We start from the raw sequence: 14,366 nt of genomic DNA, 5'->3' as shown, positions 1-14,366 counted from the left end.
AAACACAGGTTGAATTGATGCCAGTTTAGTTGGAGGAACAGCACCTCATATTTCGCTTGGGCAGCTTACACCCCAGCGGTATCCCTTCCCCTTCTCAATTCTCCCATTAGTCTTCCTGTCTCTGACGACATTCTATCTCTGTCCCGCCCCCTCCCCTGACATCAGTCTGAAGAAGGGTCTCGACCCGAAACGTCACCCATTCCTTCTCTCCCGAGATGCTGCCTGACCTGCTGAGTTACTCCAGCATTTTGTGTCTACCTTCGATTTAAACCAGCTTCTGCAGTTTTTTTCCTACCCAGTTTATCACTAGTAGGCCCAGCCCATATTCAATGGCTCCTCAAACCCACGGGACCTTCATCATAAATACTGTGTATTTCATCAATACGGTCCCATACTTTAAAACATGTTCTGCCAAAAAGATAGAAAACCCCCTGGCCCACAGACTTGAACAAGAAGTTGCCTCTAAAGACCCTCGGCAAAAGATGGAAATGTCAAAAACCAGCGTTTTTTTTGGGTGGTCAAGGTGGTGCAGCGGTAGAGTTGCCGCCTTACAGCGAATGCAGCGCCGGAGACCCGGGTTCCATCCCGACTACGGGTGCTGTCTGTACGGAGTTTGTACTGACACAAAGACTGCAGACTCAGTGGGTTGAAGGGCCTGTTTCCACACTATCTCTAAACTGAACTATGTCTGATGAAGGGCCCCGACCTGAAATGCCACCTGACCATCCTATCCACACAGACGATGCCTGGCCCACTGAGCTCCCCCAGCACTTAGTGTTTCCTTCACAGCCATGAAGCTGTTCAAAGTGGAGTCACTGTTAGACAGTCACTATCTGCACAGCAGGCTCCCACAACTGTAAAGAGATAATGACTACATAATCTTTTAGGGCGGTCATGGTGGTGCAGCGGTAGAGTTGCTGCCTTACAGCGAATGCAGCGCCGGAGACCCGGGTTCCATCCCCACTACGGGTGCTGTCTGTACGGAGTTTGTACGTTCTCCCCGTGACCTGCGTGGGTTTTCACTGAGATCTTCGGTTTCCTCTCACACTTCAAAGACGTGCAAGTTTGTAGGTTAATTGGCTTGGTAAATGTAAAAATTGTCCCTAGTGGGTGTAGGATAGTGTTAATGTGTGGGGATAGCTGGTCGGTGCGGACCCGGTGGGCCGAAAGGGCCTGTTTCCACGCTGTATCTCTAAAAAATAAAAGTTCTTAGGTGAGAGGAGCAAAGTTTAAAGGAGATATGTGGGACAGGTTTAGTTCACACGGTGGATTCCTGGAACCCGCTGGTGGTGAAGGCAGATACGATAGTGGTGTCTAAGAGGCTTTTAGATAAGACATGGATATGCAGGGAACGGAGAGATGTGGATCACATGCAGACAGAGGAGATCAGTGTAACTTGGCATTATATTAAGTACGGACATTGTGGGCTGAACTGTTCTGCGTCAGGGCAGAGGTAAATGTTAGACCTACCAGAAACCGTATGCCCAGAGAAAACATAGAGCTGGAGGAACTCAGCGGGTCAGCCAGCATCTGTGGAAGCAATGAACACACGAGGTCGTGTTCAGTACGGACATTGTGAGCCGAGGGACCAGTTCCTAGGGTTGCCAACTGTCCCGTATTAGCTGGGCCAACCCGTATTTTGGGCTAAAATGGTATGTCCCCGTACGGGACCGCCCTTGTCCCATATTAGGCCCGGGGGCGCTGTAGGCCTGGATGCTGTAGGCCTGGATGCTGTAGGCCTGGATGCTGTAGGCCTGGATGCTGTAGGCCTGGATGCTGTAGGCCTGGATGCTGTAGGCCTGGATGCTGTAGGCCTGGATGCTGTAGGCCTGGATGCTGTAGGCCTGGATGCTGTAGGCCTGGATGCTGTAGGCCTGGATGCTGTAGATGCCGACGCTGTAGATCCTGACACTGTAGGTCCGGACAGAGTAAGCCTTGACACTGTAGGCCCCGACACTCTCAGTCTCCGACATTTTAGCTCCGGACAGTGTAGGCCCAGACAGTGTAGGCCCAGACAGTGTAGGTCTGGACACTGTAGCTCCGGACTCTGTAGGCCCGGACAGTGTAGTTCCAGACACTGTAGGCCCAGACAGTGTAGGTCCGGACAGTGTAGGTCTGGACAATGTAGGCCCGGACACTGTAGGTCCAGACAGTGTAGGTCCGGACACTGTAGGCCCGGAGAGTGTAGTTCCAGACACTGTAGGCCCGGATAGTGTAGTTCCAGACACTGTAGGCCTGGACACTGTAGGCCCGGACACTTTAGGCCCGGACACTGTAGGCCTGGACACTGTAGGTCCGGAGGCCCGGGCACCGCCTAACGGAAGTTGCGTAGCAACCCGCCTCCCGGCCCGGGCGGCCGCCATTGGTGGAGCGGGAGCACGTGGCCGCTGGCTGGGTGAGGTCACGTGGGGCGCGGGGCGGTGACCCCACCTTGTCCCGTATTTGGGAATGAGACAGTTGGCAACCCTACCTGTTCCTGTGCTGTACTGTTCCACGTTGCATGAAACTCAAAACATTTCAACTCAAGCACTCAAGTGCTTTAAATGTAGGAGTTTCGTTGCATTCAATAGTTTTTACATTGCATACCTGCTTCAATGTGTAGGCTGCTGATATCTCCCATCACACACAGCACAGTTGCTGAACTTTGAAGATATATTAACACAAGCCATATCTCGTCGGGACAGAACCCAATGTTTCCATAAGATCAGTCCCAAGTCTCTTCAAATAACGGATGAGTTCATAAGTCACAGGAGCAGATTAAGGCCACTCGGCCCATCGAGTCCACTCCGCCAGTCAATCATGGCTGATCTATCTTTCCCTCTCAACCCCATTCTCCTGCCTTCTTCCCATAACCCCTGACACCCGCACGAATCAAGAATCTGTCAATCTCTGCTTTAAAATTACCCACTGACTTGGCCTCCACAGCCGTCTTTGGCAATGAGTTCCACAGATTCGGATGGCACGGTGGCGCAGCGGTAGAGTTGCTGCCCTACAGCGAATGCTGCGCCGGAGACCCGGGTTCGATCCTGACTACGGGTGCTGTCTGTACGGAGTTTGTACGTTCTCCCCGTGACCTGCGTGGGTTTTCTCCGGGATCTTCGGTTTCCTCCCACACTCCAAAGACGTGCAGGTTTGTAGGTTAATTGGCTTGGTAAATGTAAAAATTGTCCCTAGTGGGGGTAGGATAGTGTTAATGTGCGGGGATCGCTGGTCGGCGCAGACCCGGTGGGCCGAAGGGCCTGTTTCCGCGCTGTATCTCTAAACTAATTCACCACCTCTGACTAAAGAAATCCCTCCTCGTCTCCTTTCTAAAGTTACGTCCTTTTATTCTGAGGCTGTGCCCTCTGGTCCTAGACAGGTGGTGTTGTGTGTAACTATATTGAAACACAACAAGCGATGAATAAATGGCAATGCGTCTGGGCGTTAAATTGACAAAAATCTAGGCATTTGTAATAAAACTCACTTTAATAATTTATTCGTTTTCACACAGGTAATTCCATTGACGTAAAGGGTCTGGAAATCAGTTTAAAAGAAAATGTTCATTTATGTGACATAAACAGGACATAAACAGGCCTTCACACAGTGGACACACAAGGAACTGTAGATGCTGGAATCTTCAGCAAAACGCAAAAGTGCTGGAGTAGCTTAACGGACCAGGCAGCTTCTGTGGAGGGAATGAGCAGGTGACGTTTCAGGTTGGGACCCTTCTTCAGACTAAGTGGGGCACTGATAGAGCCTTTGTTCAGGACTCTATTCAAACACTCGGGCAGCACAGTGGTGCAGCGGTAGAGTTGCTACCTTACAGTGCCAGAGACCCACCCGGCTTCCATCCAGGCTCTGGGGGCTGGCTGTAAGGAGTTTGCACGTTCTCCCAGTGACCGCGTGGATTTTCTCCAGTTTCCTCTCATACTCCAAAGCCGTACAGTTTGTAGGTTGTGTCGTATAAGATAATTAGGGGATTGGACACATTAGAGGCAGGAAACATGTTCCCAATGTTGGGGGAGTCCAGAACAAGGGGCCACAGTTTAAGAATAAGGGGTAGGCCATTTAGAACGGAGATGAGGAAGAACTTTTTCAGTCAGAGAGTGGTGAAGGTGTGGAATTCTCTGCCTCAGAAGGCAGTGGAGGCCAGTTCGTTGGATGCTTTCAAGAGAGAGCTGGATAGAGCTCTTAAGGATAGCGGAGTGAGGGGGTATGGGGAGAAGGCAGGAACGGGGTACTGATTGAGAGTGATCAGCCATGATCGCATTGAATGGCGGTGCTGGCTCGAAGGGCTGAATGGCCTACTCCTGCACCTATTGTCTATTGTCTATTGTCTATTGTAAGGAACTGTAGATGCTGGTTGAAACCAAAGATAGATTTTAAAAAGCTGGGTCTTGACCCGAAACGTCACCTATCCTCTTCTCCAGAGATGCTGCCTGACCCGCTGAGTTACTCCAGCACTCTGTGTCCATGTTCTCCAGAGATGCTGCCTGACCCGCTGAGTTACTCCAGCACTCTGTGTCCATGTTCTCCAGAGATGCTGCCTGACCCGCTGAGTTACTCCAGCACTCTGTGTCCATGTTCTCCAGAGATGCTGCCTGACCCGCTGAGTTACTCCAACTTTTTGTGTCTATCTCAGGTTTGTAGGTTAATTGACTTCTGTGAATTGGCCATGGAGTGTAGGATGGTGCTAGTGTGAACTGGTCAATGCAGACTTAGTGGGCTGAAGGGCCTGTTTCCACACTATCTCTAAACTAAACTTTGTCTGATGAAGGGCCCCGACCTGAAATGCCACCTGACCATCCTATCCACACAGACGATGCCTGGCCCACTGAGCTCCTCCAGCACTTAGTATTTACTAAGCCATGAAGCTGTTCAAAGTGGAGTCACTGTTAGACAGTCACTATCTGCACAGCAGGCTCCCACAACTGTAAAGAGATAATGACTACATAATCTTTTAGGGCGGTCACGGTGGCGCAGCGGTAGAGTTGCTGCCTTACAGCGAATGCAGCGCTGGAGACGCGGGTTCCATCCCGACTACGGGCGCTGTCTGTACGGAGTTTGTACGTTCTCCCCGTGACCTGCGTGGGTTTTCTCCGAGATCTTCGGTTTCCTCCCACGCTCCAAAGACGTGCAGGTTTGTAGGTTAATTGGCTTGGTAAATGTAAAAATTGTCCCTAGTGGGTGTTGGATGGTGTTAATGTGCGGGGATCGCTGGTCGGCGTGGACACGGTGGGCCAAAGGGCCTGTTTCCGCGCTGTATCTCTAAACTAAACCAAACTAAAATCTCTGTGACACTGCTCAAGGGAAAAGTATTAGTTCAGTTTAGATATACAGCCTGGAAACAGGCCCTTCGGCCCACTGTATCCATGCTAACCATCAATCAGAGACACAAAAAGCTGGAGTAACTCAGCGGTCAGACAGCATCTCTGGAGAAAACGAACAGGTGACGTTTCATGTCGAGACCCTTCTTCAGACTGACCATCGATCAGTGAGTTGTGATTGAGGGTTAGTTGTGAGTAAGGAACTACTGTGTCACTAATGCCCTTGGAGAGATAGACAATAGACAATAGGTACAGGAGGAGGCCATTCGGCCCTTCAAGCCAGCACCGCCATTCAATGTGATCATGGCTGATCTTTCTCAATCAGTACCCTGTTCCTGCCTTCTCCCCATACCCCCTGACTCCGCTATCCTTAAGAGCTCTATCTAGCTCTCTCTTGAATGCATTCAGAGAATTGGCCTCCACTGCCTTCTGAGGCAGAGAATTCCACAGATTCACAACTCTCTGACTGAAAAAGGTTTTTCCTCATCTCAGTTCTAAATGGCCTACCCCTTATTCTTAAACTGTGGCCCTTTGTTCTGGACTCCCCCAACATTGGGAACATGTTTCCTGCCTCTAACGTGTCCAACCCCTTAATAATCTTATACGTTTCGATAAGATCTCCTCTCATCCTTCTAAATTCCAGTGTAGCTGGAAGACCATGCCTGCAATGGAGCTACCAGACATGTACGCAATACTCCAAATGCAGCCCAGCCAAAGTTTTTTAAAGCTTCACCATGACTTCCTGACTCTTACACTCAACAGCCCGACTGATGAAGTACCAATTAGTTTACCAACAATTATGTTCAGTTTAGTTTATTGTCACGTGTGCCGAGGTACAGTGAAAAGCTTTTTTGTTGCGTGCTCTCCAGTCAGTGGAAAGACAATACACGATTACAATCGAGTCGCCCACAGTGTACAGATACATGATGAACGGAATAATGTTCAGTGCAAGACAAAGCCAGTAAAGTCCGATCAAAGTCCAAAGGTCTCTTGATGTGAATTAATTATGACATTGGAGAATTTCCGTCAGACTGTAAGGCATAGGGTTGCCAACTATCTCACTCTCAAATAAGGGACAAAAGGTGACATCACCGGCCCGCGCCCCACTTGACCTCACCCAGCCAGCGGCCACGTGCTCCTGCTCCACCAATGGCGGCCGCCCGGGCCGGGAGGCGGGTTGCTACGCAACGTGTTAGGCGAACGCACTCCGTTAGCCTACACTGTCCTGGCCTACAGCGGCCCCCGGGCCTACACTGTCCGGGCCTAGAGTGGGCGCTGGGCCTACAGTATCGGGCCTACAGTATCGGGCCTACAGTGGCCCCCGGGCCTACAGTATCGGGCCTACAGCGGCCCCCGGGCCTAATACGGGACAAGGGCGGTCCCGTATGGGGCAAACAAATTTAGCCCAAAATATGGGATGTCCCGGATAATACGGGACAGTTGGCAACCCTAGTAAGACATCGGAGCACTAGGCCCCAATGGCTCTGTGCTGCAGATTTTCCGAGCTTTGAACTAAATGTGAATGGATGTTGGTGGTTTGTCTTCCCTTCCGCTCGTCAATGACCCTGCAGGTACAGGAGAGATCACCTTCATTGATTCTACCTGTGGTGGCAGCATTCGATTTGTAAAAATAAAACTTCAATTCTCCGATCCCAGACGATGGCATTCTGCGAGAGTTCGGAAATACTCTCCGCAGACGAGTCAAGTTCATGATCATTGCCCCTGAGGGAAGGCAGTGATTGTTATTGAGCAAATCACAAAGTTCTGAAGCAGCTCAGCAGGTCAGGCAGCATCCGTGTGGAGAGATGTTTCAAGTAGGGACCTTCTTCACACTCCCCAGAGTTTGAGGTTAGTTTATTGTCACGTGTGCCGAGGTACAGTGAAAAGCTTTTGTTGCGTGCTATCCAGTCAATACATGATTACAATCGAGCCGTCCACAGTGTACGGACGGATACATGATAAAGGGACTAACGTTTAGTGCAAGGTAAAGTCCAGTAAAGTCCGATTAAAGATAGTCCGAGGGTCTCCAATGAGGTAGATGGGAGGTCAGTACCGCTCTCTAGTTGGGGATAGGATGGTTCAGTTGCCTGATAACAGCTGGGAAGAAACTGTCCCTGAATCTGGAGGTGTGCGTTTCCACACTTCTGTACCTCTTGCCTGATGGGAGAGGGGAGAAGAGGGAGTGACCGGGGTGAGACTGGTCCTTGATTGTGCTGCTGGCCTTGCCGAGGCAGCGTGAGGTGTAGATGGAGTCAGTGGAAGGGAGGTTGGTTTGTGTGTGTGATGGTCTGGGCTGTGTCCACAACTCTCTGCAATCTCTTGCGGCCTTGGATGGAGCTGTTCGCAAACCAAGCTGTGGTGCATCCTGATAAAATGCTTTGTACGGCGCATCTGTAGAAGTTGGTGAGAGTTGTTGGGGAATTGCTGAACTTCCTCAGCCTTGTAAGGAAGTAGAGGAGAATGTTTAACACGGGGAGAACTGTCACGAGAAGCTGTGTAGGTATCTTAGATCCCGCTGGGCCCAAACCGATGGGCCTGGAACCAGAGCAGGGAGGCACAAGACACAAGATGGAGGCGTAGGCAAGCGTCGAGGAGACACGCGTGGCTGTGGTAGTGAATGCGGATCAGAACACGGTCGGGCAGCAGGAAGCACAGAGGGGGAGCAGTGAGAGAGGGTCTCACAGAACCCCCGTCGGAGAGAGGAGGAGGAGAACATCTTCAAAGTGGGCACACCCTGAGGTGATTTTGCACTGGAGCGGTAAAATGGAGAAACAAGGAACTGCAGGTGCTGGAAACTTGAGCAACATGCAAAGAGCTGGAGGAACTCAGAGGGTCAGGCAGCATCTGTGGAGGGAATGGACAGGACCCCTTTCAAGTCAGGCAAGAGGGAATGCACAATGTTATTGTGCTTTCATGAATTCCCTGGTGTCATGGTTAGATAAGATGTTTATGATCAGAGATTGCTGAAGAACCTTGTTATTCTACAAACATGCCACTTATATCTGTGTGCTAAGCAGTGGATTGATCGTAACAATAACACTGGTCTCCCAACCTGAGGAAGGATGTCCTTGCTATTGAGGCAGTGCAGCGTAGGTTCACCAGGTTAATCCCCGGGATGGTGGGACTGTCATATGGGGAAAGATTGGAAAGAGTGGGCTTGTATTCGCTGGAGTTTAGACGGATGAGAGGGGATCTTAGAGAAACATGTAAAATTATAAAAGGACTGGACAAGCTAGATGCAGGAAAAATGTTCCCAATGTTGGGAGAGTTCAGAACCAGGGCCACAGTCTAAGAATAAAGGAGAGGCCATTTAAAACTGTGGTGAGAAAAAAAAAATCACCCAGAGAGTTGTGAATTTGTGGAATTCTCTGCCACAGAGGGCAGTGGGGGCCAATTCACTGGATGAATTTAAAAGAGTTCTAGGGGCTAGCGTAATCAAGGGATATGGGGAGAAGGCAGGCACGGGTTACTGATTGTGGATGATCAGCCATGATCACAATGAATCTGGTGCTGGCTCGAAGGGCCAAATGGCCTCCTCCTGCCCCTATTTTCTATGTTTCTATGGTCATGGTAATAAATATAGCAACGCACCAACTATGAACTTTACCAAGCTAAGTGGTGCTCTATAACCCAACCTGGAAAGCTTGAAAAGAGTTCAAAAAAGATTTACAAGGATGTTGCCAGGACTAGAGGGTGTGAGCTACAGGGAGAGGTTGAGTAGGCTGGGTCTCTATTCCATGGAGCGCAAGAGGATGAGGGGAGATCTTATAGAGGTGTACAAAATCATGAGAGGAATAGATCGGGTAGATGCACAGAGTCTCCTGCCGAGAGTAGAGGAATCGAAAACCAGGGGGGGGATAAGTTTAAGGTGAAGGGGGAAAGATTTAATAGGAATAGGAGTCCGAGAGGTAACTTTTTCAGAGAACGAGTGGTAGGTGTATGGAACGATCTGCCAGGGGAGGTAGTAGAGGCAGGGACTATCACTACGTTTAAGAAGCAATTGGACAGGTACATAGAAAGGACAGGTTTAGAGGGATACTAGACCAAGTGGACCCGTTGGACCCAAACCTCTCCTGCATTGGTGCAGCACCCTCTCCTCCCCCACTCCCCCCTCTGCTCTCTCCCTGCTCTCTCCCCCCTCCCTCCCTCTCCCTCCTCCCCTCCCCTCCTCCCCTCCTCCCCTCCCCCTTCCCTCCTCCCCCCTTCCCTCAGGAGATAGATTTAAACTTTGAAATGGAAATAACTAAAAATATAACACCAATTTCAATAAAACTACTTGCATTATCACTAAAGTGACAATGGTGAGTAAGGTGGGCCTAAAATTGTCTTGGTAACGTGTACCGTTTTGCCTGAAGTTCAGTCACAAATAAGATAACAAACGAGAGTTTTAGTATATAGATGGGCCAAATGCACTCTGGTGGGACTAGTGTAGAAGAGACATGTTGGTCGGTGTGGGCAAGTTGGGCCGAAGGGCCTGTTTCGACACTGTATGACTGTGTGACTGCAAGGGTCCCAACCCAAAACGTCACCCATCCATCTTCTCCAGGGTTACTGCCTTATCCGTCTGAGTTACCCCAGCACTTTGTTTCTTCTTTGTAAACCAGCATCTGAAAAGTTCCTAGTTTCAACAAGTCTGATGTACTGTTTCTAATCTTGAGTCTTGCATTGTTCTGCAGGTGATCAGTGGCCATTTGGGCTGGGTGAGATGTCTTGCGGTGGAACCTGGAAACCAATGGTTTGTAACGGGCTCTGCTGATAGAACCATCAAGGTAATTTTGATATTGGAAATGTGATTTTTACCAAAGCTTTGAAGCAAATTTGGACTGAATTATTTTGAATTCCTTTTTTATCCTTCTTTTATACATTGAGCACACAATTTTATGCATTCACTTGTAAAATAAAATGTCTTATAACTGACCTTCAGAGTACCATGAACTAACAAGCTGGCTGATTAGCTACCATGTTGTCAGGTGCTACAGTTTCCACTACAGCATTGTCATTTGGTATTTTGATCATTCTTTATTTTGTTTCATAGCATTTTAAATATTGTTTGGAATAATTTCTTGATTTAATCTTTGTACTGGTACTTCACTTACCAGTATCCCACAGAACATTCACTTGTTATACCATTCTTACTCTGGAGTCTGAATACTTAGAGGTTTCTCTTCCACTATAGAAACATAGAAAAATAGGTGCAGGGGTCGGCCATTTGGCCCTTCGAGCCAGCAACGCCATTCAATATGATCATGGCTGATCATCCAAAATCAGTTCCTGCTTTCTCCCCATATCCGTTGATTCCCTTAGCCCCAAGAGCTAAATCTAACTCTCTCTTGATACTTTTACCCAGAGTAGGGGAATCGAGGACCAGAGGACATAGGTTCAAGGTGAAGGGGAAAAGATTTAATAGGAATCCAAGGGGTAACCTTTTCACACAGATGGTGGTGGGTGTATGGAACAAGCTGCCAGAGGAGGTAGTTGAGGCTGGGACTATCCCATCGTTTAAGAAACAGTTGGACAGGTACATGGATAGGACAGGTTTGGAGGGTTATGGACCAAGCGCAGGCAGGTGGGACTAAAGTAACTGGGACATTGTGTGCCAGTGTGGGCGAGTTGGGCCGAAGGGCCTGTTTCCACACTGTATCACTTTGTGACTCTATGACTCTAAACACCGTCTACCCATTCCCTCCACAGATGCTGCCTGAACCATTGAGTTCCTCCAGCGCTTATATATTTTCTGCTTAAGATTCCAACATCTGCAGTTCCTTGTGTCTACTTCCATGAGAAGGGAAATAAACAGTGCCCACAATGACTTAAAACAGGCTGTGGTTTTGGGCTTCCCCTTCCATGACAAGCATTGAAATGCGATCAGCAAAAGAGTCCTTCAATATTCTGGATCATGTGCACGCTCTCTGGAGCTCGTAAATTAATGTATACCTTCATATCTCAAAACGTCTTACTTTAAAAAGTCTCTACTCCACAGGAGTGTGTTTAATAGCAACATCTAGATCGTGTGTCCCCACAATCTGGATCACTGTTGTCATATCCTTCATTGGTTTTCACACACACACACACACCATATGCACATGCACCCATACAGGTGTATGCACACACACACACACACACACACACGTGTGGTGCAGGCACGCAGCATACACGCACACGTACACACACACACACCTGCAAGCGCACATGCACCCATGCAGGTGTGCGCTCTCACACGCGTACGTGCGCACATGCATGCACTCATGCACCCACACAGGTGAATGCACACACACACGTGCACACACACGTTTACACGCACACGCATGCATGCACTCATGCACCCATGCAGGTGTATGCACACACACATAGGTGTGTACATGCACTCACATGCATGGCCTGGCTCCTTCAATGCCAGAGACCAGTAGAGCAGCCGCGTGGTCCTGCGTTTCCACCATGAAACGCTGAGCGGTTTGCACGAGTGGCGGGTTCAGGCGTAAGACATTCGTCCCAGGTAGTTTGCAGGGACATAGCCTCGCTTCCCGTTGACCTCAGCCAGCCACCAGTCCCTGTTGCCGCTCAGATCACTGGGCTTCACTATCTTCACCCGCTCGTACTCTTGAAGGCTCAGCTCATGCTCACTCCTCGCCTGAAACGGGTACACGGCGTAGTACACCTGGAAAACAGAAGCAGTGGGCTCCAGTCACAATCCCACAGTAGCACGCACGGCAGTGGAACCTCCCCACTCTGCATCGCCATCTTGCTTCAAATCATCAACGGAACTGGTGTGGGTGTGGCTTTAAAGCTTTACACTGCACACGACAATAACCTAAACTAGCTAACTAACTTGGTCCAGCGTGGCGCAGCGGTAGAGTTACTGCCTCACAGCGCCGGAGACCCGGGTTCCATCCCGACTACGGGTGCTGTCTGTACGGAGTTTGTACGTTCTCCCCGTGACCTACATGGGTTTTCTCCGGGTGCTCCGGTTTCCTCCCACACTCCAGACGTGCAGGTTTGTAGGTTAATAGGCTTGGTATGAATGTAAATTGTCCCTAGTGGGTGAAGGATAGTGTTAATGTGGGATCACTGGTCAGTGTGGACTCGGTGGGCCGAAGGGCCTGTTTCCACGTTGTATCTCGAAACTAACCTAAACAAACCTAAATTAACAAACTTATTATTATCGCTTGCACTGATACGGTGATAGCTTTGTTTTACCTGGTGTCCAAATGAAATCAGGTTTGGTTTAGGTTTAGGTTTGGAGATACAGCATGGAAACAGGCCCTTCGGCCCATTGAGTCCACGCCGACCATCGATCAACCCTAGTTCTATGTTATCCCACTTTCACATTCAGACCCTACACACTCAGGGCAATTTTACAGTGGGCCGATTATCCGACAAAACCCGCACGTCTTTGGGATGTGGGGGGAAACTGGAGTGAACCCACGTGGTCACGGGGAGAACGTGCAAACTCCACACAGAGAGCACCCATAGTCAGAATCGAACCCGGGTCTCCGGCGCTGTGAGGCGCCACCGTGCAGACCTTTAACATTTATAAGATAAGACTCCGCTGAGTTACTCCAGCACTCTGTGTCCATGTTCTCCAGAGATGCTGCCTGACCCGCTGAGTTACTCCAGCACTCTGTGTCCATGTTCTCCAGAGATGCTGCCTGACCCGCTGAGTTACTCCAGCACTCTGTGTCCATGTTCTCCACAGATGCTGCCTGACCCGCTGAGTTACTCCAGCACTTTGGGACGTGTTGTTTTCAGACTGTCTCTGACGCGTTGTTGAGGCCGGACGGAGTGGGGGGGGGAGACCTACCTGCTGCTCTCCGACCTCGCTGGAGTTGTCCTCGCTGCTGCTGACCGACAGCGTGTCCGGGCTGCAGGGACTCGTGTCCGGGGAGCCGTTGGGCGCGGCATCGCTGGCGCCGGCGCTGAGGTGCGGAGACTTTGCGAGGCCGGGCGGCCCCCTGTGAGACGACACAAAAAGGGTGATGTCGTCAAAATGGCCGTCCGCGGCGGAGCCGTCCGGCAGCGAGCCGTTGTGGCTGAGGGCGGGGTTGTAGGGCTTCAGGAACGAGGAGTACACATAGCCCTGGGTCACTGTGAGGAGCAAAGAGGAAGGAGGCACTCGTCAGTCTTTAACACCACATCAATACACATGCTGCACGGAATACAGTATGTACAACCACGTCTAAAGAAGGGTCCCGAGCTGGCACGTGCTAACATGTCCAGTTTAGTTTAGTTTAGTTTAGAGATACAGCGCGGAAACAGGCCCTTCGGCCCACCGGGTCCGCGCCGCCCAGCGATCCCCGCACATTAACACCATCCGACACCCACTAGGGACAAGATAATCAATGTTATTCACTTCGCCTGTCGGTGGTCGTGATGTTTTGGCTGATCAGCGTAGGTTATGTAATGTGCTACAGAGGGTGGTGCCGTGCCCATCCCCCGCAGTAGGCCCGGCACACCCATCACCGAGCCAGGTAACCCGTTGGCAAGAGGGTTCCGCGTAGTCCTGCCCTGCCCTGCCCATCACTGAGGGCCGGACAGGATCTTTGGTTTAGTTTAGTTTAGAGATATCCTAATTTGAGGAAGGATGTCCTTGCTATTGAGGCAGTGCAGCGTAGGTTCACCAGGTTAATCCCCGGAATGGCGGGACTGTCGTACGAGGAAAGATTGGAAAGACTGGGCTTGTATTCACTGGAGTTTAGAAGGATGAGAGGGGATCTTATAGAAACGTATAAAATTATTAAAGGATTGGACAAGCTACAGAAGGCCCGGGGGCCACTGTAGGCCCGGACAGTGTAGGCCCGGACACTGTAGGCCCGGACACTGTAGGCCTGGGGGCCGCTGTAGGCCTGGACAGTGCAGGCCCTGAGTCCCGGGCGCCGCCTAACGGAGGTTGCATAGCAACCCACCTCCTGGCCCGGGCGGTCACCATTGGTGGAGCGGGAGCACGTGGCCGCTGGCTGGTTGAGGTCACGTGGGGCGCAGGGTGGTGACGTCACCTTGTCCCTTATTTGGGAGTGAGGAAGTTGGCAACCCAAGGTGGGACATCACAGATGGAGGTTGGACCTT

At 50.4% G+C, this 14,366-nt stretch overlaps 1 protein-coding gene across 1 annotated transcript in view; it reads right to left on the bottom strand.

The window, feature by feature from the left end:
* Positions 1-11,775: 11,775 nt before the first annotated feature.
* The window catches only part of arhgef38 (Rho guanine nucleotide exchange factor (GEF) 38), a 75,170-nt gene continuing 72,579 nt past the window's right edge, over positions 11,776-14,366 (bottom strand). The window contains exons 13-14 of the mRNA XM_078412962.1: positions 13,105-13,388; positions 11,776-11,961 (exon numbers count right to left, since the gene is read on the bottom strand). Of these exons, the coding sequence (XP_078269088.1) occupies positions 11,776-11,961; positions 13,105-13,388 (470 nt within the window). The remainder of the gene's footprint in view (positions 11,962-13,104; positions 13,389-14,366) is intronic.

This window comes from Rhinoraja longicauda, chromosome 1 (genome assembly GCF_053455715.1).
Source record: "Rhinoraja longicauda isolate Sanriku21f chromosome 1, sRhiLon1.1, whole genome shotgun sequence".
NCBI lineage: Eukaryota > Metazoa > Chordata > Chondrichthyes > Rajiformes > Arhynchobatidae > Rhinoraja > Rhinoraja longicauda.
This window is presented reverse-complemented; position numbering and strand designations above follow the sequence as displayed.